The sequence below is a fragment of the Ambystoma mexicanum genome, chromosome 3q (genome assembly GCF_040938575.1).
Source record: "Ambystoma mexicanum isolate Mex_15411 chromosome 3q, UKY_AmexF1_1, whole genome shotgun sequence".
NCBI classification, from domain to species: Eukaryota; Metazoa; Chordata; class Amphibia; order Caudata; family Ambystomatidae; genus Ambystoma; species Ambystoma mexicanum.
Genome location: NC_090926.1, coordinates 1,177,417,111 through 1,177,439,311, shown reverse-complemented (window position 1 = coordinate 1,177,439,311; position 22,201 = coordinate 1,177,417,111). Strand labels below are relative to the sequence as shown.

Genomic DNA, 22,201 nt, shown 5'->3' with positions numbered 1-22,201 from the left:
GATTACAAAGAGTTATCAGTGTTTCTGTAAAATATATATTTTGCTTTCAAATCAGTTCTCAGAGTGTTGGAGTCTGCCTCCAAGACTTGGGTGGGTCAGTGATCACATGTGTCTTCTGGCAGGCAGGCCTTTGTTGACAGGAAACAGTCAAAATCAACATATTCTATTCAAGTGCAATAGCCTATTGTGTGGTCTCCAGGAGGTTGAGGTCAGCAGGGGGGTCACTTTGCATTTGGTTATTATGACCATGTGATATCCTGGGCTGTGGTGTGAATCTCTTGAGGTGAGAGGGTTTCCCAGGCTTCTGGCCTCTGGGAACAGCAGGTGGCTAATTTTTAATTAAAATGCAGCCTTTGAAGTCAGCTGAGTCAAATCCCTTTGTCAGCAACTGCACTTAGTTCTCCTGTCAGAGTTTAGACCGCTAGCGCCGCCTTGAGGATTTTGTTGGTACTGCATCCATTTTTGGGATCTTTCTTGGATTAATGCATTCCAAACAGGAATGGTTCTTACATGGTAGTAAATAATCCTTGCTTAACATTGTTTTGATGGGGCTCCTTACAGTAAAATGGTTATGTGGAACCCCACAAAAGGGTTGAACCTTTAAAGTGGTCCGGTGAGCCACGATGTCAGCAACTTTTTGACATCAGTAACAGTGCATTTTGTTAACAAAGATCTTTCTTTACACTGGTGGGTGGCAAGTGAGGTAACCATTTTGGTGTGCGCACAAACTGTGTGGTTCTCCTGGACTCTGGCGCACTTGTGGGCTTTTTAGCCATCTTGGATTTTCTAAGCCCACAGCACCAAATGTTGCAGCATGATAGCTCTAACGTGGGTCAGGACACCCAACAAATCCCCCCACGTGACTGCCCTTTGAATTTGAGTCGATGGGGAGTCGGGTGCACAAGGGTTTTGACCCACGCACTGGTCTGTCCGCATAATCTTCTTCCAATTCTGCAAATGGCACAGTTCAGCATCTTTTCCTCCATCCGGTACTGATCGATCGGTTCTCCTCGCCGGTCCTGATGGGAATATTGGGCGGTACCCTGGGCACCTCGCGTCTCTGCTCCCGGTCTCCGCATCGTCCTCCCTGGCCAGTCTCAAGGTTTTCTTTCTCCTAGGACGACAAAGGAAGAGCGGCAATACCTATTCATAGACATTTTTCCCCCACCATTGATATAGTGGGGTGGCATATACATTTATAGTCAAAACATATGAACATGCACATTTCTTTTTGCATTCAAAAACGAAAACACCCACATTGAGAAACTCAAAATTTGATAGGCGATATGTAGGATATTTTAAGTTAGAACTGAATTAATCTGAGACATTACCCTCTAGGATTCCAGAGGATTCCTCCAGTTGTTGCAGAGTGTGCCTGGGATGGCAACACATTAGTTGATTTATATGTACCCACTTGTCTTCCCCCTCTACCAAACCGCCTTTGGGGATGCGGATCTTGTAGGCCACAGGGGAGATCTTGTCTATAATCTCTACACTTTAGCTGATTTATATGTACCCACTTGTGTTCCCCCTCTGCCAAACCGCCTTTGGGGATGCGGATCTTGCAGGCCACAGGGGAGATCTTGTCTATAATCTCAAAGGGTCCTTTCCATGTAGGCAAAAATTTTCGCTGTTTGGCCTGGTTCCTTTGGAAATTGTATAAATAGACCCGGTCCCCCACCTGATATTCCTTCCTGGAAGTTTTCAGGTCATAGTGGGTCTTCATATTCTCAGCTGATCTTTCTAGATTCCGCTGAGCATAGGCAAAAGCATGTTGAAGGTGTTTCCTTAAATTCTCCACATACTCATGAGTTGTGGAGGCATTTATTAGTGTCTGCTCTTGGGTCCTGTAGAGCAAATGCTGCAGAAGCACCATCTTGCGTCCAGTCATCAACAACTCGAATGGTGACATTTTGGTTGCAGATGAAGGGGTAGATCTGATGGCCATTAGGACCAGAGGTAATCGGATATCCCAACTTGGCCCAGAATCTGCCACAAACTTCTTTAATATGCTCACAATGGTTCGGTTATATCTCTCTACTGCCCCAGAAGAAGCTGGCCTGTAAGCAATGTGTAGCTTTCTCTTGACCCCCAGCATCTCCCACATCTTTGTCATTACTTCACTGGTGAAGTGGCTACCCCTGTCTGACTAAATCCTTTGAGGTAGACCAAAACGGGAAAAGATGTGGTTAATCATCAGGGCAGCTGCTGTTTCTGCCTTGCAATTTGGGGCTGGGAGACATTCCACCCACTTGGTAAACAAGCATGTAACGGTCAACATGTACTTGTTTCCTCTAGACGAGCGAATCACAGGGCCTATAAAGTCGATTTGCAAATCTGACCATGGCAGTGTCATCCCCCTCTTTTGGAGGGGTGCACGGTGCTTGAGGGATGATGGCTGAAATTGTGCACACACAAGACACCCCTTCAAGTATTGGTCAAGGTCCTGCCCCATGTGTGGCCAGTATGCAACCTCTCTTAAGATTTCCAGTGTTGTGTGAAACCCCCTATGAACCGCAGTGGCCGCATCATGGGCGTGACTTAACATCTGGCTTCTGAATGAGGTAGGAACCACCCACTGATCGTGGCCAGCTTTTGATTTCCTTACCAACAAACCGTCTTGGATTCGGAACATTTTTGGACATTTCATCAGCACTCTTAGGTCCTCTTTCCCAATGTAATCGGTATCCGTCAGGGGAAAGTTCTCAGGGTCCTCAATGTGTTGGTAAAATTTACCAATTATTGGATCCCCCTTCTGAGCGGTAATCAAATCAGCATCAGGGGTCTCCTTACTCCATTGTGCAATTGAAAGATCATTGTGAGCATTTGTCTGGGACCTAGTGATAGCAGTGACCTGGATTTCCCGCAACAGGGTCTCAATCTCAATTAGATCCCCTTGGATGGCCCCGGTTTTGGCCAGCTGATCAGCTAAGTCATTTCCAGTTTTGTCTGGTCCCTCTACTTTGGAATGACCCTTGATCTTCTTCCAATAGATGGTCATCCCCTTCGAGGTGACCAGATCATCAATGTTTTGGATTAACTTCCCATGTTTCAGGGGTTTGTTATTAGCACATAACATGCCTCTGGTTTTCCAATTAACCAGGTGCTCCACGAACCCGTTCCGTACATAATCAGAACCGGTGATTATGACCAGTTCGTGGAGTTGATGTTGGACAGCAGTGAGGATGGCCTGATGCACAGCCATCAATTCTGCCACCTGACTACTTCGGGGACCAATTTTGTATCCGGCGGAGGGTTCTGGGAACTCCTTCACCCATGCATTCCCTACGCCAGCCACCAGTTCTTTCTCCCCGTTGTTGTCAACATGGTAAGAGCATCCATCCACATAGACAGTGGGCATTCCCTCACACTTGTCCTCTTCAAAGACTTTGTGTGGGGAATTAAGGTATGCCTCCGTGTTGTCCTTGATTTTTAGACTTTCATCCTCGAGACAGTTTTCTCTGGCACAATCATGCAGTTTTCTCTGGCACAATCGGATCTTGCGCGAGGGGACTCTTCTTGTTTTGGCCATATCTGACCTCCACAGGAAAGCCTTGCATTGACAGAATCCAGGAAGTAATTCGGGAATTACTCACATTTCCGGCCCGGATTCTATCACTTTGGAGATATTGCAGAGGCTGGTGTGGAGTCTCCACTATGATGTGTTCCCCCTGGATAAACGGGGGGTAATTCTTCAATGCCCACACCGTTGCCAGGAGTGCCTTCTCACAATCGTTGAATTTTTCCTCCACAGAGGATAAAGTTTTGCTTGCATAGGAGATTACTTTATTGACCTTGTCATGCTTTTGGTATAATACTGCCGTCAAGCACGTATTAGAGAACCCTGTCTCCAGGAAGAACTCCTTGTTTCTGACAGGGTAAGCTAGGCAAGGCGCTTGTGAGAGGCTTCTCTTGAGTTGTTTTACCGCCTCGGCTTGTTCTGGACCCCATTCCCACTTGACCCCCCCCTTCAGGAGATGAATCAGGGGTCTGGTGATCTCTGCGTAGCCCTCAATGAACTTTCTGCTGTAATTAGTCAGTCCAAGGAGGCTCCTTAGTTCCCGCAGAGTTGTGGGGTCTTTCAGTTTCTGAAGTGCTTCCACTTTCTTTTCCTGGGGACAGAGACCCTGAGGAGTAATCTCATTCCCCAAGAAATTAACACGGGTTCTACACCACTGTGCTTTCTGAAAGGAAAGTCTTACCCCGGCGGCCCTCAACTGGGTCAGAACATAACGGATCTCCCCTATGCGTTCCTCCACAGATGAACTTTTGATGAGGACATCATCTACATAAGCCAGGTTACCCCTTGCACCCAGGTCGGGCATGGCCTTGTGTAGGAAAATGTTGAATTCATTGCTGGCCCCCAAAGGTAAAAGCCAGTTTGTATTGGTCCTCCCTACTGACAGGCACGGTCCTGTACCCATTGGTCAGGTCTATTGCAGTGAATACCTGTGACCCCTGGATCTGGGCCAGCCCTTGGTCAATGTAGGGCAGAGGCCATCGGGAAGTATGGACCCGTTTGTTGAGCTCCCTAAGGTCGGCGCAGAGTCTCCACTGGCCGTTTGGCTTCAATATTCCCAGCACCAGATTATTGAAGGTGCTGTGTATTGGACGGATTATTCCCCGGGACTCAAGGTTCTTAATTATTTCAGTAAGGGACTCCATTGATGCGAGAGGCAAGTGATATTGCTTCACAAACACTGGAGTCATGCCAGGGTCCGTGGGGATTGTTGTTGTGTGGATGTCGGTGCGGCCACAGTCATATGAGTCTACCCAAAGAGATCTTGTAAATCCAAGAAAACTTGTTTCAACTTTTACTTCTGTTCCAGAGTCACACAAGCATCAGCTAGGTTGACTCTCTCTTCCACAATCTGCCTGAAGCCTGGAAAGACTTCTGGTATGGCTATCTCAGCGGCCTCCTCCAGCTGGGTGGAGAAGTCCCTGGTCAGAGTGCTGATTTGGACTGGAGGCCTCAGGTGGGAAAGGCAACCCTCATGGACCTGGAAAATCACCTCATCCCTCCTGAAGTCACAAGTCACATCTTCCTTACCATAGGGGCAGGAAGTGTACACCAGGAAGTTCGCCCCATGCCGGGTAAAAATCCTGTCTGGTGTTGTATTGTCCTCACTGTCACTGTCAAAACAGTCCTTGGGGATTGGTCCTAGCAGTTCATTTCCTAGATCAATGGAAAAATGTCGGTCATCAACCGCCATTCCAATAATGATGCCTGCGGCTAGAGTAATACTCTTTAAGTCGCTGTTATCCACCTCTATTAGAATGGTGTCATGTTCTATGTTGACTAGTGGAGTTGGGTTTACCCCCAACCCTTGCTTTGGAGAGAAGCGTTTAGATGTATGTAAGCATCAGGGTTTTTCAAATGTTGTCCTCTTTTAACTTTCACTTCCAGGGAGAATTGTCGGGACCTTTCTGGGATGGTGACTTCCTCTTTGATCTGAATTTCAACTGCATAAAGTAGCAATTGAGCTGACCTAAATGCTTTTTCTGGATCATCAAAGCCCATGGTATTATCCGCTAATCGGGACCAAGCTTTGAAGTTTATTAGGTCCAAACTAATGGCAAAGCAATTGAGAATGTCACTGCCTAAGTAAAAGGCGGCAGTGACGTCCCGCACGACCCAACAATTATGGACTATGCTCTTGTTGCCAATGGAGATTTTGAGCATACACCTGCTTGGCAGGAGAAGTTTGGAATTAGGCGCTTCCAGGTCCATTTCCCATTTGTCTATCAGTTTGAATGTGGGAATGGCTGGATCTTTTGGGAGTTGGCGGAACATGGCTTCGCTGACGAAGCTCTTACCGTTGCTCACACACACTCGGGCGAGAACAGAGTCCTTCCCATCATTTAACTGAACAGGGATGAACAACTGCTCTCCAATTTGCTGAATATCAGCCAGGCTGTGAGCTGATTTCACATCTTTCTGGACTATAGGAGTGGTAGTTTCTGATTGTGGATTGGTGAAGAATTTTAGGGTGTTTCCTTCCAGTGTGGATTACCACCTTAAACTGGAAGGGAGGTTGATTTTCAGAAATAGAGAGGACCCCCCATCACCAGTCTGTTGTCCTACTGCTATTACTGTCACGTCTGGAGTTTGGTTGTTCTGGAAGTGAAATTCTACTTGGTCAGATTTTTGTTCAACCATGTGGCAGGTGCCGTTTAAACTAACATGGTTGACACTCTGTTTTAATTTTATTGGTCGGCTAGTCTGGGTCCAGAGGACCTTGTTTACACAATCTATTAGGGGTGACAACCTTCTCAGGAGGTCATTCCCTAGTAAACAAGGGGTGCCCTCTGGAGTCACTACTATGACCGGGTGTTTCACCTTGTGTCGCCCAATTTTAATGTCCATGTCTGCAGTCCCCTCAACGGGAATTTCCTTCCCGTCAAAGTTCTGCAGTTGTCCAGGAAGAGAGGTGAGAGGAATATGGTAATTCTCCCCCCTTCCGGCATTTAGTTCCTCAAAGGCCCTTTTGGACAGAAGGGTAGCTAGGGATCCAGTGTCCACCAGTGCCAAAATTGTACCCTGCCCCTGTACTTGTACCGGGGCATAGTATCTTCCCTCCTTCTCCTCAAGGGGGCACAGATAATGCACATTTTTGGACAACTGGTGGGCTAACTTTCTGGTTTTGGCCATTGCTAGAGAAGAGATTTGGGCAGAATTCTGTGGAGAGTCTTGGGAATCTGAAAGAAAAAGTTGGCAACTGGAGATCAGAGTCATTGTGGGTTCACCTGGTTCCGGTTCTGGGCCGCCCCCCCTTTTTGGAGGCTTTCACCAGGATGGGTTTGAACCAGGGGATTTCGGTATTGTGGGTTCTGGGATGAGATGATGGGCGGCGGTAGCTCAGTCTCCATATCTCCCCAGTCTTAATTGACATCCCTTGGGACCCATTTTTCTTTGGGAGGAGTTCCCCCATCTCTGAAGGAGAAGATCCTTTTCCCAGGATCTTCTGAGGATCCTTCTCCCTCAAATTGGAAGACCTGAACCTCCTCCACAAAGTGGGTCTGTTTGGGTCCTTTGTTTCTCCTACCCCCCCTCTGCTCCTTGGGAGGCAGGCTTTCAGGGGCAGGAGATTTTGTTTCCGGTTCCTGGTTTTCCAGGGGCTGTTTACAAGTTGGGAAGGAAGCTTCCTCCAAGGCTTTACACCCCCCTTCCCCTTGTGCCTCCTCCCTGGGAACCGGTGTGTTATCGGGGTGCTGCCCCCGTCATTGTTCTGGAGCACCAGGTCCAGAGTTTGGGGCATTCTGCGGTGGCATGCTCATCTGAGGGTTCTGTTGAGCCCTCAGTATGTGACCCAAATCTCGTGCCATATTTTGGACCTGGCGCTCAAGTTGTGAAACCCGCTCAGGCTGATACGGGGCTCTATTTTCTCCCCTGGGCTGATCCCGGGAAGGGTAGCTATCCCTTCTCTGGTAGTACCCCTGGTTGGGAAGATTTTGGTACCCCTCCACCCTTGGCTTCCCCTCTCCCGGATTAGGTTGTCTGGGCTCAGGGAATTGGGGAAAGAAGGATGGATGATTTTGGGGCTGGAAATTGGGCGGATACCTGGGGAAAAAGTTCTGCCCAGGATTTGGAGAATTTCTGCCCTCCTGGGGGAAGTGAGGAGGGAAGTTCCCCGGGTCAGGTGCTTGGCTGGACCCCCCCCTTGGGCTGGAGGAGTCCACACATAACCCAGGATTGGTCGGTTTCCCTTGTAGCGGGGACTTACATAGTCAGGGGAGCAGGGGACCCCATTTGTGGGACTACCCCCTCGACTCCCTGTCTGTGACTGGCCCGAGGGCCTTCTGGGCTGTGAATTATTAGGTGCGGGTAGGTTTTTAGGCCCCCCCATCTCCAAATCCAAAACGGGGGTGACCTTTACCTCTGCCACCTTGGCAGCAGCAGGGGTGCTGTTGGTTTTGGATTTCTCTGGGTATTGCTTTTATTTTCTATGGGCTTCTGCACCTCATAGATCCGGGTAGCCTGTTCAATGACCCAGTCCAAAGATCTTTTCTCATGAAAATCTCTCACGAGCTGGGTCATTATATATTTGGGCAAGGCATGGAAAAATGTATTGACAAATTCTCTGCTGTCTGTGCGCACCCTTCAGGTGGTCTCCGCAAAGGCACGTTTCAGTTCTTGAACAAATTCTTGTGGGGCCTGATCCTCCCCACATTGCAAATTGTAGGCTGCCTTGCGAGCCTCTTGAGGATTTCTGTGAACAGAAAAATGTTTCAAGATGGCCGCCTTATAGGTGGACCATCTTAAATGATTTTGGTCCTCCAGCCCCGCAAAGAAACTGGAGTACTCTGGGGAGAATGTCCAATTTACATATTGGATACAGCTTTGGCTGTCCTTCAAATGAAAAGTCTCCATCATTTGCTCATAGAGCTTCAAGTGTTCCCAAACAGAGTACTTGGCGTTCTTATGATAAGGCGTGATGACACTCCTGATTGCCTTAATCTGTTTCACTGGGTCCTTAAGCAAGGCCCTTTTTGCCTTATTGGCCTTTTTGGTTTGGGTAACCCTGGTCCATTCATCCTCTGACTCAGAGGCACTGCTCCCAGAGGTTCCTGTCTGATCTTCCAGGTTTTCCCGGATTCTGCGAGCCTGGGAATGGCTGGCAGAATGTGGGGACCTGGTCTCCTGTGTCCTGCGCAGTTCAGAGGAGTCTTCAGATTCCTCCTTGCTGCCAGGATTTGATGGGTACCGCCTCCCCCCCACTGACCTAACTGGGCAGAAGTTTTCAGGATGCCCTTAATGGGCCTATTCTCCTGGGGTTCCCCACTAAATTGCACTGTGCTTGGGTGCCCATACCCGGATGCCCGCCCATCCATTCCTGGGAGGTACTGGCCTATGAGCCCCATGCTTCTGGCTGGATAGTAATCTGCCATACTTGTGGCCCGGTGCTCATGTGCGCCAGGGGACATGGGGGTGGCAGAGTCCAGGGACTGAGAGAGATAAAGGCCTCTGGTACTAGGGCTCCTGAGGTTATGCTCAGGAGTTTCCCTTTCCCAGCAAACTTCATCTCTATCAGCCCCTGCTCCCTGTTGCAATGCAAGAGCCTGCGCTTTCAGTTCCTCAGTTAAGGCCTTACTAGACTCTATCAGTCTCTCCTGCATCGCTACCTGTTGTTGGAGCCTATCATTGTGCTGGCAGAGAGCCTCATTCTCTCTCTGCGTTTCCTGATTGGTCCTGGAGCACTGGGCCAGTCTTTGCTGCAGGAGGGTTACCTCCTGAGCTGTGTCCCTATTAGCCTGCTCCTTTCTTGCCAGAGCATCCTCCACCTTTCTGGTGTGCTCTAACAACTTCTGGTGTTCTTTTTGGAGGTCACCCAGTCCCTGGAGGGCCAGGTGATTTTCTTCCATTTTCCTTTTTAAGTGGCAGACTTCCTGGCCTAAGGTATCCCTTTCCTGACTAAGAGCCTGCATCTGTGCCGCCAGGTCGTCCCTTTGCCTTTGGAGGGCACCAGTTTTCTGGCGATCCTGGTCAAACTCTGCCTGGGTATCCAGGTCTTTCAAAATCAGTTTATTGCTCTCTGCCTTCTCCCTATCTAGGTGGCTTTGCAGGGTGACTACCTGCTCAGCACATGCCCTATTGAAGTCTAACTGTTGCTCTAGCTTTTTGTGGCTCTGCAGTAGGGAGTCCAAACCTTCTTGGTACTCCTTCTGCAAGGCCAGAAATCTGGTATCCTGGTCCGCCTTTTCCTGTTGCAGCACATCCATATCCTCCTTTATTTTAGTGATGTACCGTCTGCTGTCATTTTCTGACTCCTGGCTCCTGAGCAGCCTCTGCTCAGAAGAGTCCAGATCAGATTGGGCCTTCTGTAGTGCCCGCAGTTGCCTACTCGCCAGATCTTGGCCTTCAGCACATTTGTCCTGCATGGCTCCCATATGTAAATATAAATATGCCGCTACCCTGGCAATCTTGTGGTGCTGATCCTTGGCCTTAGGGGCCAAATATAGTTCACTCAGGGGCACATGTAGGGGACCCTGATCTCCCCATATATTTGACCCTGTTTCAGTGACCTGTTGCGCGATTGCCTGCAACCAGACCGTTTGGTCCTGATGAGTCCACTCACCTCTGACAAATAGCTTATGTAAGAAGTGTTCTCTGGCTATTTTCATATCTACCAAGGTCGTCATTCTGGAATTTGAGTTCCTTCCTGACTTACAGAAGTTTATATTTTATTTTTGCAAAACAGACCTTTTCCTTAGAGCGTTCCTTTGAGGAGTGCTTTACAGCGTAACACAGCGTGGTGATCCGACCGGATATGTGTATCTGGTCAGCTGGCACACTGTATTAATCTGCAAAAGTGATAGATCTAACCCAAACATCCCGGACGAGCCCCCAATTTGTAAGAGGATTCAATTCAACACTACAGCTAAGTCAATGCCTAGTCTGGGATACTGAATGGAAACCCTTACTGATATATCTTTATGTCCAGTTCATGAGGTCTGGATGACTACCCCTATATAACACCCCTCTCTTGGAATCCCACTGACCCCACTGAGCCATGAAGTAGTTCTGTTTTGCAAGTTTGAAGTGTTTATTTGATAATTTAAACAATATATATATATATCACACTTTATAATAAATTAATAATTGAATATCACACTTAATCTGAGCAGTAATCAATAATGGATAGTCTGGCACTAGCACACTTCTTTATAATCAATGATGAGTGGTTATAGGATGGATAAGAGAGCAACAATACCTTCATGGTTTCAAATGGATGCAAGGTGGAATGAAAATGCAATACAGAAAATAACTTGATAGGGTTTCAGCAAAACAATGTAATCACTTTTCTCTGGCAATCCACTCCCCCCCTTTATGCATTGCAAGGAAATGGAAGGTAAGCACGCAGTTCTCAGAAATGCGATAAAATGTAATTCAGTTCACCCCAGCAATCTTATACAACAGGTAGGAGTTTTGAAACACATGCTTTGAATATGGTGACAATGAAGTGAGGAAGGTCCTGAAAATGGTTTTAATTCCCTTTAGGAGGTTCAGGGTAAGTGAAATATACTTGGGATGAATTCAGGCTCACTTTAGCAAGGATCTAGGATGGTTCATAAGAGGCAAACAAATTTTTAGCAAGGAAAGAGATGACTGCTGATGGTTACACGTGGCTGGATTTTTAACCAAATCGCAAATCGCGGTAAAATTCACGAGTGCGAGAATCGTGATTACGGAGAAAGTATAAGGAGTAGGAAGTCGGTTCTAGGCTCGTTGAAAAGCTGAGATGCTAAGCTTTCAGAGGAAAGTTAAACCAAGTTCCTTGTTCCTAGCCCAAACGGTTCCAGAGATATGGACGATTAAATAAAGGTAGTTTTTCGGATTTGAAATTTTAAAAGTTCAAAGCGACAGGTTACAGCTTGCAGCTAGAAAATGACAGGTGACAGCTTTGCAAATGACAGGTGACAACTTCTAGGAGGCAGTTCTGGTTAGATTAAAATAGATTGAATTATATTATTTTAACTAAGAGATTGGTTCTGCACAGTTTCTGCTAGGTACTCACAATATATTTAGAAAAAGGCCTCGCCACAGATCTGGTCAGGTTTTGGACTGGACTCCGGTCTGGTCTCGGCACTTCACAGTGATCTGGGTCAGCTCTCTGGTTCTGCTAACACCGGTCTGGGTCAGCTCTGCTCTGCTGGTCTAGCCGCTCTGGATTCTGGATACTGCTCTGCTTTCTAGGTACTGCTACAGGTTCTGGAGATTGATGGATTTGAAGTCTGGATCTCTGGATGTGAAGTCGTCGATCAGCATGCTCCGCAGCAAATGGAATTGAATGTCCTCTCTAGCTTCTAGTGGCTCTTTTTATGTCTTTTGAAAGTGGGTGTGTGTGCAGCATCACTAGCCAGCCCCTCTCTCAACTGCCCATTGGTCAAGCTTTCCTTTCTCTCTTGATTGGGGAAAAGAAGTGGAGTGTCAGAGCGATGTCATTATATGGCCTGTAGAAAGGACACACCCCTGTCAAATTGCACACAAATCTATATTTGATCAAAAAGACATATTTCATAGATACACAGTGGTTTGAAATTACATGCACCCATCACATATCACATGAGGTATACCCTGTTCAAACTCTGCTCTTCCTGGGGGCTTGCATTCAGAAATGGCAACCTTTGGTGCTTTTTAGTGGGTTTTGCAACATCAGATTTTTCTCCAGATTTATACACATGTACACGGCCTGTCCATACATACTCCAGTAAATTACCATGTCTCTAGCTTAAACACAGAGTCTGTAGTATACATAAATAGCAGGGTTTTGCCCCAGAACATCACACAAATTGGAGTTTGGGATTGAATCGAAGGTACATTTTTTAAATAAAGGCTCTCAAAGTTATACATTCCTGTCATTTGATTACAAAGAGTTATCAGTGTTTCTGTAAAATATATATTTTGCTTTCAAATCAGTTCTCAGAGTGTTGGAGTCCGCCTACAAGACTTGGGTGGGTCAGTGATCACATGTGTCTTCTGGCAGGCAGGCCTTTGTTGACAGGAAACAGTCAAAATCAACATATTCTATTCAAGTGCAATAGCCTATTGTGTGGTCTCCAGGAGGTTGAGGTCAGCAGGGGGGTCACTTTGCATTTGGTTATTATGACCATGTGATATCCTGGGCTGTGGTGTGAATCTCTTGAGATGAGAGGGTGTCCCAGGCTTCTGACCTCTGGGAACAGCAGGTGGCTAATTTTTAATTAAAATGCAGCCTTTGAAGTCAGCTGAGTCAAATCTCTTTGTCAGCAACTGCACTTAGTTCTCCTGTCAGAGTTTAGACCGCTAGCGTCGCCTTGAGGATTTTGTTGGTACTGCATCCATTTTTGGGATCTTTCTTGGATTAATGCATTCCAAACAGGAATGGTTCTTACATGGTAGTAAATAATCCTTGCTTAACATTGTTTTGATGGGGCTCCTTACAGTAAAATGGTTATGTGGAACCCCACAAAAGGGTTGAATCTTTAAAGTGGTCTGGTGAGCCACGATTTCAGCAACTTTTTGACATTAGTAACAGTGGATTTTGTTAACAAAGATCTTTCTTTACACTGGTGGGTGGCAAGTGAGGTAACCATTTTGGTGTGCGCACAAACTGCGTGGTTCTCCTGGATTCTGGCGCACTTGTGGGCTTTTTAGCCATCTTGGATTTTCTAAGCCCACAGCACCAAATGTTGCAGCATGATAGCTCAAACGTGGGTCAGGACACCCAACAATTTACATTCATATTACTTTGGACGTTTATCATTATACTCCTTACTACTACTTAGGCACTCAATATGAGTCCATTGCCAAAGGCCCCGACATACAGAGAGGAGATCGGATGAAAAGAAGAGCCCTTCACTATTTGTTCCAATAGTGCTCTGGCCTCAGCGATCCATGCTTAGTCCCTTTGCAAGCTGCTATGACTGTCAGTAACGCCTTGCTTATTTCTATGAGAGTGCTATCCATGAATGGGTCCATATTCCGCGGGTGGTGTAGATTAATCTTCAGACTTAACATTTGATGTTGCAATAACTGTCTTATCTGTCTGGGCTCCAAGTCATGCATAATCCGTACAGAGTGATATTCTCATTGCCAATTCTAGCATTATTGTACCCCTGTATTGTCGCTGCATGCCTGACCCTTGCAATACCTCTAGGAGTCATGCTGGATATCAGGACATGACCCTCTTTCCATTCTTGCTGTCATGTCAAAGTACATTCTTACTAATATACACCACTCTAACCCTTTGGCAGTAGTCATCCAAAACTAAAGTCCTGGCAAGGTTTCCAACTCATATCATTGCAGGGTGGTCCCACCAGGAAGAGGAGGTGTTCCTTTCCCAGATTCCCAATGTCCATATCATACCTACAGGCTCAGATTTGCCGTTCCATCATGGAATCAAGAAAATCCCTAATATTAAGGTGCCTGTTTTTGAATGTTCAGATGACAATGCTGCTAATCGGGCCGGGGCCGTTGGCTCGTCGGTGACTGGGACGCCCTTCATGTGGAGCCACACCTATACGGCTTAGTTGCACATCACCTTGTTGGCCTCTCCTCCCTAGGCCCGCTGCAACCTATTTCACATCTCATCTCAGTCCACATATGATGCATTGTCAAACAATGAAGTCAACTATTTATTTCTGTGCTACCCTCCGCAAGTGCTCCCTTTACACGATTAAGTGTGGGCCAGTTCTTGAATATTGTGAGAGTATTCTTTGACTTAATTTACTGCAAGTTTCTCCTGATTTAGGATGAGCTGATAAGCTTCCAAATGTTTATCCATGCATGCTACACTTTATGTTATAAGCCAAATTATGTATTTGTTCACTGAGCTTAGCCAATTTCTGGAGATAAAAGAAATTGCACCTGTATTTACAGCGTTGTCTACAGCATCCCAAGTTTCCCCTTTTAGCTTCCCTCGTGCCAATATCTGCCCTTCCATCTGCCTTCATTTTGGCAATATCTTACACTACTGTTCAGGCAACATGTCCTGGGATAAATCAATGGCGAATGGAGCATGCATGGTAACATCATTATGAACTTTCGTGGTAGCATCAAAAGCATAATTAAACTATGCAGTGGCAAGTGATGAAGTTCATGGGCATCATTTGTTGTTTCCCTCATAATTGAGGGTATGCTCTTGTACACTTCTCAGTATCTCTATCTATACCTTCCTAGTGCGCCCCATCTCAAGGCCATATGATTCAATCAAAGTTTAAATATATATTGGGACTCATTATAAGGGTAGCGCTCCCGGTATGAAGGGGGCCGGTACGGGGCCGGCCCCCTTCATTCCGGGATCGCCCATTACGAGCTTCCCATCACGGACCCGGATCGCACGCCTGATAAAACCAGCCGTGCTTTCCGGGTCCTGCGAGGGGAAGAGGGAGGCAATAACGGGCCAGATGTAATCTGCCCGGTATTACCTCCCTTCCCATTCCCATTGAGCCCTATGGGGGCTCAAATGGGAATGGAGATGGGTTTCTGCAAGGAGGAATTACCAGGTGCTCCTATGTCGGAGTAACCCGGTAAGTCCCCATTGCAGGAACCCAGTAATGGAGCCCCGAATGGAGGCAGCCATGGAACTAACAGCTCCATGGCTACCTCCATTCTCGTAATGAGCCCCATTGTCTCTTTTTTACATTATCCCAGCGTGTCTGACCCAAGTGTCAGGGCATCTGTCCGCTCTTGTAATCTGTCCCATTCATTGCGTCATGGTACATACTTTAAGGGGTGTGGATGTAACTGTGAACATATTGATATTGATATTTTATTGGTATTGCACTCATACACAAGTGTTTCAGAGCGGGAACAAGTGGTTCAGAGCACAAAGAACTGTTTCAGAGCGCTAACAAGTTGTTCAGAGCACAAACAAGTGTTTCAGAGCGCTAACAAGTGTTTCAGAGCGCGAACAAGTGTTTCAGAGCGCTAACAAGTGTTTCAGAGCGCAAACAAGTGTTTCAGAGCGCGAAACATAACCACCGGCTCTTAGAAGGGCTCATTAGTGTGATCAATAAAACCTGAATTGACATCATGGTGTTTGAAAGCGAGTTTCACCATTTAGGGGGACTATTCAGGCCCGTCACACTAGCCTCCGTGCAGTCACACCAAGCCTGGTTCCATGCTGGTCAACCCCGATATCCCAATAAAGAACATACAGACCAGGTAATTGAAATACAGACTGAACACTACTTCCCGTGTCGCGTTGCTGTAGTGGCCGCCCAGCTCCCCTTGGTTCACATTCATGCGCTCCCTTGGGGATCTTTTTTATTCTTGATGTTTGACTATGTGCTCTGGATCTGAGCGCCTTCCTCCGTCGTCCTCTTCTCTTTGGAGACTAGCATATGAATTCTAGACTTTGACATCTTGACTTGCCTGTACTTATTGCCTGGGGGTCCCCGGGTCTTTCTATTGTGTAAAGTCTGCATGATTGAGCCTGAAACTCTATGTTCCATGATCGGAAACGTCCAAAAAGACTGCATCCATTTGTATGAATGGTACAAAAGTCTGAAAAAGCCCTGCTCCATTTGTACAAATGGGAAAATGCCGAACATGAGGAGCAGCGGTTGCAGTGATGTACCCCGCTCCCATGGTCAGCATTTTTGGATTTGTGTAATTGCAGGGGTGTCTCCTGCATAAGGGACACCCCCTATGTAAAAAAAATAAGTTTAAAAAAAGAAAGGGCTTGCACTGCGGTTGCCAAGCACATAAGTGAAGGGAACCGGTGTTGCAGGGAGTCGGTGGCAAACAACGAGGTGTGCCGCCAAAAGCAAAAGGTAAGTAAGGGGGGTATTTTTGGGGTATGTTTGGGGAGGCATTTGCTTTGGGTGGTTTGACTGTAACTGTCAAGTTTGCTACGGTCTTTTGGGCCACAAACCTTTCGGTTGCAGGGCAAACAACCCGAATCCCTATGATCAGCTAGGTAATTTCTAAACTCATTTTACAACCCTTTTGTCGATAGCCGTACTTTTTTCTAATTTGTGCAGTCTGCAATGCGTGGATGTGTGTGTGTGTGTCTGTTTGAAATGTCCCAACAGGCTACAAGCCTGAAATTTGGCATGTGGGTAGGTTCCATGGTGTAGACAATGTAAAAAGTATAACATATACATGTTTAATTTTTTTTAAAATCTGTCGAAAATGCTTACCCCTGCCATACGCCTCTTTCTGCCGTATTTCTGCCATCGTTCTACGTTCTTTTACCTAAAGTTTAGCAGTTCATGAAAACTTCAGCAGTTCATTGTTCCCAAACTTCCCACACTATCAGCACTCTAGCTGACATTAGGAGCACTCACTTTTGTAGTAATGAGGGTGACAGGAAATGGTGTATGTCTCTTCAATAGTGTCCGCAATGACGTTGTCCATAACATAGTGGAAAATGTCTCATGATATTAATAGAAACGTATTGACTTTTTAAAATCCTATCTCTTCTCTTGTCTGCTCTGTTGGGTTCAACTCTGTATTATTTAAGAGGTCTATCCTTTCTCAGATTTCAGGCCATGACCCAATTTCTGATGTTAGTTTACTCTCTACCAATCTACTTTTCTCTCATGTCATGCTCCATCATCTCATTGTCTCTTACCACTCTTCCACAGCTGTCCTTTTCTTCTTTGCTCCAAAGTCGCTATTGCGTTTAAATCTGTTCATGGTCTTGCTCCCTCTTTCTCATCCTCTCCTGTTGCTCTTTACTCACCCTCATTTTCTCTGTTCTCTCTCTGTTCTTCTTCTCATCACCTCTCAACTGTTCCTCATCCGCAGGTGCTCATTCCCGCTGTCACTCTATTTCCCATCTTACTCCCAAGCTTTGGAATGCTCTTGCCCTCCCTCTTTGCTGAGCTCCCACTTCTGTCACTTTCCATACCCTCCATAAGTCTTATTTACTTTCCTCCGCTCACTCAGTAGGGGAAGAAGAAGACCAAAACCTTCTAAAGCTTTAAGGATTCCAGGAAAGCTCCCCAAATGATGTCATAACAAAGGGATGCCTCGCTTGAAGCATGACACTGCCAGCCAGAAAGGCATCTCTGCAAGATGTTTAACAATGATGGACACATCCATTTTTGGAGCTTATCATTGCAGTATAATGGACATGGTTTGAAATGAGTGAGCATGAAGGATGGCTGATAGCAAACATTCTTTGTGTTGGCATGGTCAATGTATGAAAATGAGATTGGATATTTTTCTCCATTTATTATAGTTCCCTAACATTGATTGTGTTAACTTGAAAGGGCCTCGATGTAAGGAAATTCAGATTATTGTTTCAGAATAGACCCAATAAGCTTCTCTGATGAGGAAAATAATCTCCTGCTTCTTATTCTTCTAGCACAAAGCACACTCTTGGATTTTATAAAAGATATGAAACAAAGAAATGAGAAGGCAAGACCGGTATTTGGGACACAATTACCAGAAGACCCTCCTATGATTGTTTCCCGAAAGCGAATGTGCAGCCATTGAAATGCTTCACTCTCTCTTGCTTGTATTTGGGAATCACAACAAATCTCTTAATATATTGCTGTGCACCAGATAAACCCTTGTCTTCTCTGTTTGAACATTATTGACTCTATTTCTAGTTTGCAGATAATATTATAGGTGCTGCAGAAACCTTTTGATCAACGACAAAAGTAAAGATCGGGTCACAAGTTGATGATGTAGGTTTACTAATAATGATATTAGCACGGTAAAAGCATGATTATCTTGCACCAGTTCGAACCTAATGGTACCACTTAATCAAATATTCCTCATAGTTGAATGTGGGTTATCCAAGCACCAGAGAAATTGAGCACAGAACTCAAAGTCCATACCACAAAGCTTCATGTCCTTCTGTTTTACTTACTGGCGCTCTATCTAGTGCCTCGTTGAGCTGGGCGACAAACTTTGTTCTTCGCCATTTTCTTTAACAGATTGCTAATAAAACCAAAAATGCCTGGTGCTGGTTAATATAGTGTCCGAGTTAATAGGTTTAGAAAAATCAGTTCCATGTAGTAATGTTGCCACAAAAATCTCGCCATGCAAAAATATCGCCGAAAAATGGCCGTTTTTTGTGGCGACATTATTGCATGGAACGTGCGGGGAACACCCCCGCAACCCCCAAACTTTTTTTTTTCTTCTTTTTCAATTTTTTTTTTTTGCCCCTGTCCCCATATATATGGTCACCCAAATAATATCGCCACAACATTTTCCCGGCGATATTATTTACGGCAACCATATATGGGGATATTATTACCTTATACCGAAAAATCATGCTTCTACTCTACTATGTAATGTGGTCTGGCATAGTGCACTTTGCCATTTTGGTAGCCTTGATGCTGGTACATGACTATTATTAGGTGGTAAGATGATTTGTAGTATTCCTATATTAGATTCTATAAATCTAGATGAAACAATTGGCAGTGCCAATGCCTATCTTTTGTCCATGAACTGAACGTTAATTACATATGACAATTCAGTTTGTAAATACCTAACGAAAGACCAATTCTTAAACACCCAACCTAGTGCTATTCCAAAATACCAATCTCACTGTGATTTGTATTTAACAAATCTTGTGGAATCCAAAAACATTTTCACTTTCAAAATCTTATACACCTCCTCAACGCAACTTTGATAAACATGCTACATTGCAACTCTTTAGCACCTAATTCAATGCAAGTCCGATACAAATGACCCATTGTAATGTGTAAATACAAACCAACACTGAATGCATAACTAACTCAGTGCAACTATTATGAATCTAGTCTAATAGAATTTTTGAAAACCCTACCCCTCTGCCATTATTACTGTAGATACTTTTCCACTTCTATTTTTACGTACCCTCATTTTGTGCCCTGACAATTCTCCAAATCTTTCCTGGAAATACTACCCAATTATGACACCATTTTAGGGCATATCTGCCTCCTCCCTTTCACAGAACCATGGCCTATCTAACAGGCCTGACAGGCACCTGTGCTATCACAAAACATTCTTGCCCTACTACAGCCCTCCCTCTTCGTCTTTGTAGCATCGATTTCCCACGTTCCCATCTTCTTATCTTCGGCTCGCTCATTTTCTTTCTTTTAGCAGATTAAGGTTTGGATACCACAGCACCGGGGATAGGGGGAACAGTACTTCACTCCACAGATAAGCTCAAGCTCTCTGACACTACTGCAGTGGTGATTTGGCACAGTATAAAAACCTATTAGCATATCATAACATAGCATAACAACGTCAAAGTAATTTGCCTAACCCCCAGAGATTTTTGCAGACCTAAACCGATGCAACTATTGTATGCTCAATCCGTTCTGATGGTGTATATAGCTACACCATTCCAGTTCATATACACCTAAACCAATGAAATTCAACAAACCTACTTGGATTCTAACAAATACACCAAGCACAATGTAGCTAGTATTACATAATCCGCCGCTGATTTGGCAAACTAACCTGATACAATTCACCCAACTCACTGTGGTAATTATATACCTAACCCAGTGTGACTGATTTCCATTCTTTTGTCATGATTTGTTGTTGTTAACCCCAATGCACCTTCTGCTATACAATATGATAACAATCTACTGTATACAATGTATATGCTCCCTTGCTGACCCTCACCTATGTACATAGTGGCTTGTCTGTTTGGTCCCTTCTTTCTGTACCACTACCCTTTTGCTACAACCAGTTCCTGTTCAAGTCATGAATCAGTCTTCAGTGCTGTAAGGTTTCCTCCCCCGGGACTGCCCTGTCCCCATAAGTTCTCTGTTTCGAGTGGTTTCGTCAAAGCACTTCTATTTACCCGACACACTTGCCTTATGAACTCGGGACTGTATATGCAACCCTCTGAAAAGCCCATTGTGCGTGTCTTGGACCAACAAGGATGGAGACTTGACAAACTAAACAGCAGGAAAAGATAAAGTTACATCTGCAGACTTCTAACATCAGAACCAGGCCACATGCATGTTGGGATGAGCCATTCCCAAAAAAGGAAAAGCCGCAAGATGTCACCAATGCAAAGAATACATGTGTGGCTTTGTATGTGCCATAAGCTAGCCATTCACCTGTACAAGTGAGGAACTCTGAGTCTAAAGACATTTCTGAGTAGCTTCAACGTACATAAAGACATATATGCCTTCTTTATGTTGAAAGATACTATTTATAGATACTTGACCTGTGACAGAAGCATTCATTAAACCAAACCCCGTAACCAAAATATTAAAACAAAAACAAACTGTTTTCTCCATGGTCTTCGATTTGCCACCGGTCTTAATTCTCACTAAATTGTATGCCCAATGTAAGGCCAATTACGATTCATGCCCAGTTAATCATGAAATGACATTCAGAATATGGTGAAATCGGTAGTCACTGTGTTCAAAACACTAAAGTGAATACTTATGTGCACATTGAGAACACTCGAAGGTGTTGGACCCCCAGTGTAAGGTGGTCGAGCGGCTTAGGATCAAATGCGTAGTAGCCTAGATAGGGTTGTGAAGCATTATGTGACATGTGACTCTCATGATTAGGAAAGTATTCCCAGAGGCTAGATAACCACCCCAGGAAATGTCCATCCCAGTACTGGACAACACAAAACTAGAGAATACCCCGTGTAGTATCCCAAAAAGTCAGGGAATCTACATGACAATGTAGCCCGTGGTCTCCTACAACTATTAAGCCTTTGTTTTAGAAGCAGGCTGCATGTTTTATACAAGTCTGTGTCCTTGCAGTCTCAATCGCTTACAATCAGAACCGTATCCAGATTTCTTACTATGCAATTTAGGCTGGCTGTTTTAAGCCCCTATTGTTCAATCCAACATAAAGACTTTTTTTAGGATGCATGTGCATCGAAAACTTAGTTTGTCCATGGCCCTCCTTACTTTGCAACCCAGCTAAAAATGAGTGCATGAAAAGTGAACATTATTTCCAAATGGTCATGGATCGCAATGGAGTGACTGATGTCCCAGCCATTTTGTCTCAGATCCAAAACCTGAGGTTATCCAAATCAACAAATGTTTTAATGTTAGGGTGAGTGTTTACATGAAATAAACACCAAGCTCATTGTAAGTTATGTAAGTAATGATTGAAGAATACAGTATCAGGTCCAGGTGCAGGGGCACAAGGGTATAAGTCTTACCTGTGTATATTTGGGTATTTATTTATTTTTTTATTAAACTTGTTTTAATTGCATATGCAATTTTTACAAATTGACATCCTTAGATACAGTTACATCTTTTTTCCCCGAATCAACATCAGTAGAAAAATCAAAAACCAATTTGGTAGCTTCGAAATGTAGAAACGTAAAACTTTGTGGGAAAAGTAAATAGGAAAAAAATAAAATAGGTGGCCAGTTCAGTGAGAAGAATGATTTTTGACTTTAGCCAATAGTCCATCAAATGTCACAGTTTCCATCGTCTGGGCACAAAGTCTATGATGGTTTCTCTTTGTCATTCTTTATCGTTCTTTATCGTTCTTCTCCTGTTTGTGGAAATCCACCTTTTGTAAAAACTGTGCCAGAGCTATCACATCACGGGTTCTTTCTCCTTCTATTAAACGAGTCCACCAGTCTTCTTCATTTTGGATTAAAACATCTTTAAACCGGTAACCCATGTGTATATTTCTCTCGGTTGCCAATCCCTTGCAAGATAAGAGCAAATGTCTAACTGTTTCAGTTTGTCTAGGTTGATCACAAAAGCGGCAGGTATTGGTAGGCGAAATTCCTCTGATGGCCCTAATTTCATTAGTCAGTAGAAGGTTCAAACGAGC

The 22,201-nt window shown here is 44.9% G+C and overlaps 1 protein-coding gene across 2 annotated transcripts in view; it reads left to right on the top strand.

Annotated features, from left to right (window-relative positions):
- LOC138581972 (ribonuclease Y-like) overlaps window positions 1-18,003 on the top strand; it is a 338,026-nt gene extending 320,023 nt beyond the window's left edge. For both annotated transcript variants that reach the window (XM_069652880.1, XM_069652879.1), the window contains one exon: window positions 17,799-18,003. In XM_069652880.1, coding sequence (XP_069508981.1) covers window positions 17,799-17,825 — 27 coding nt within the window. In that variant the 3' untranslated portion in view covers window positions 17,826-18,003. The remainder of the gene's footprint in view (window positions 1-17,798) is intronic.
- Window positions 18,004-22,201: the final 4,198 nt, after the last annotated feature.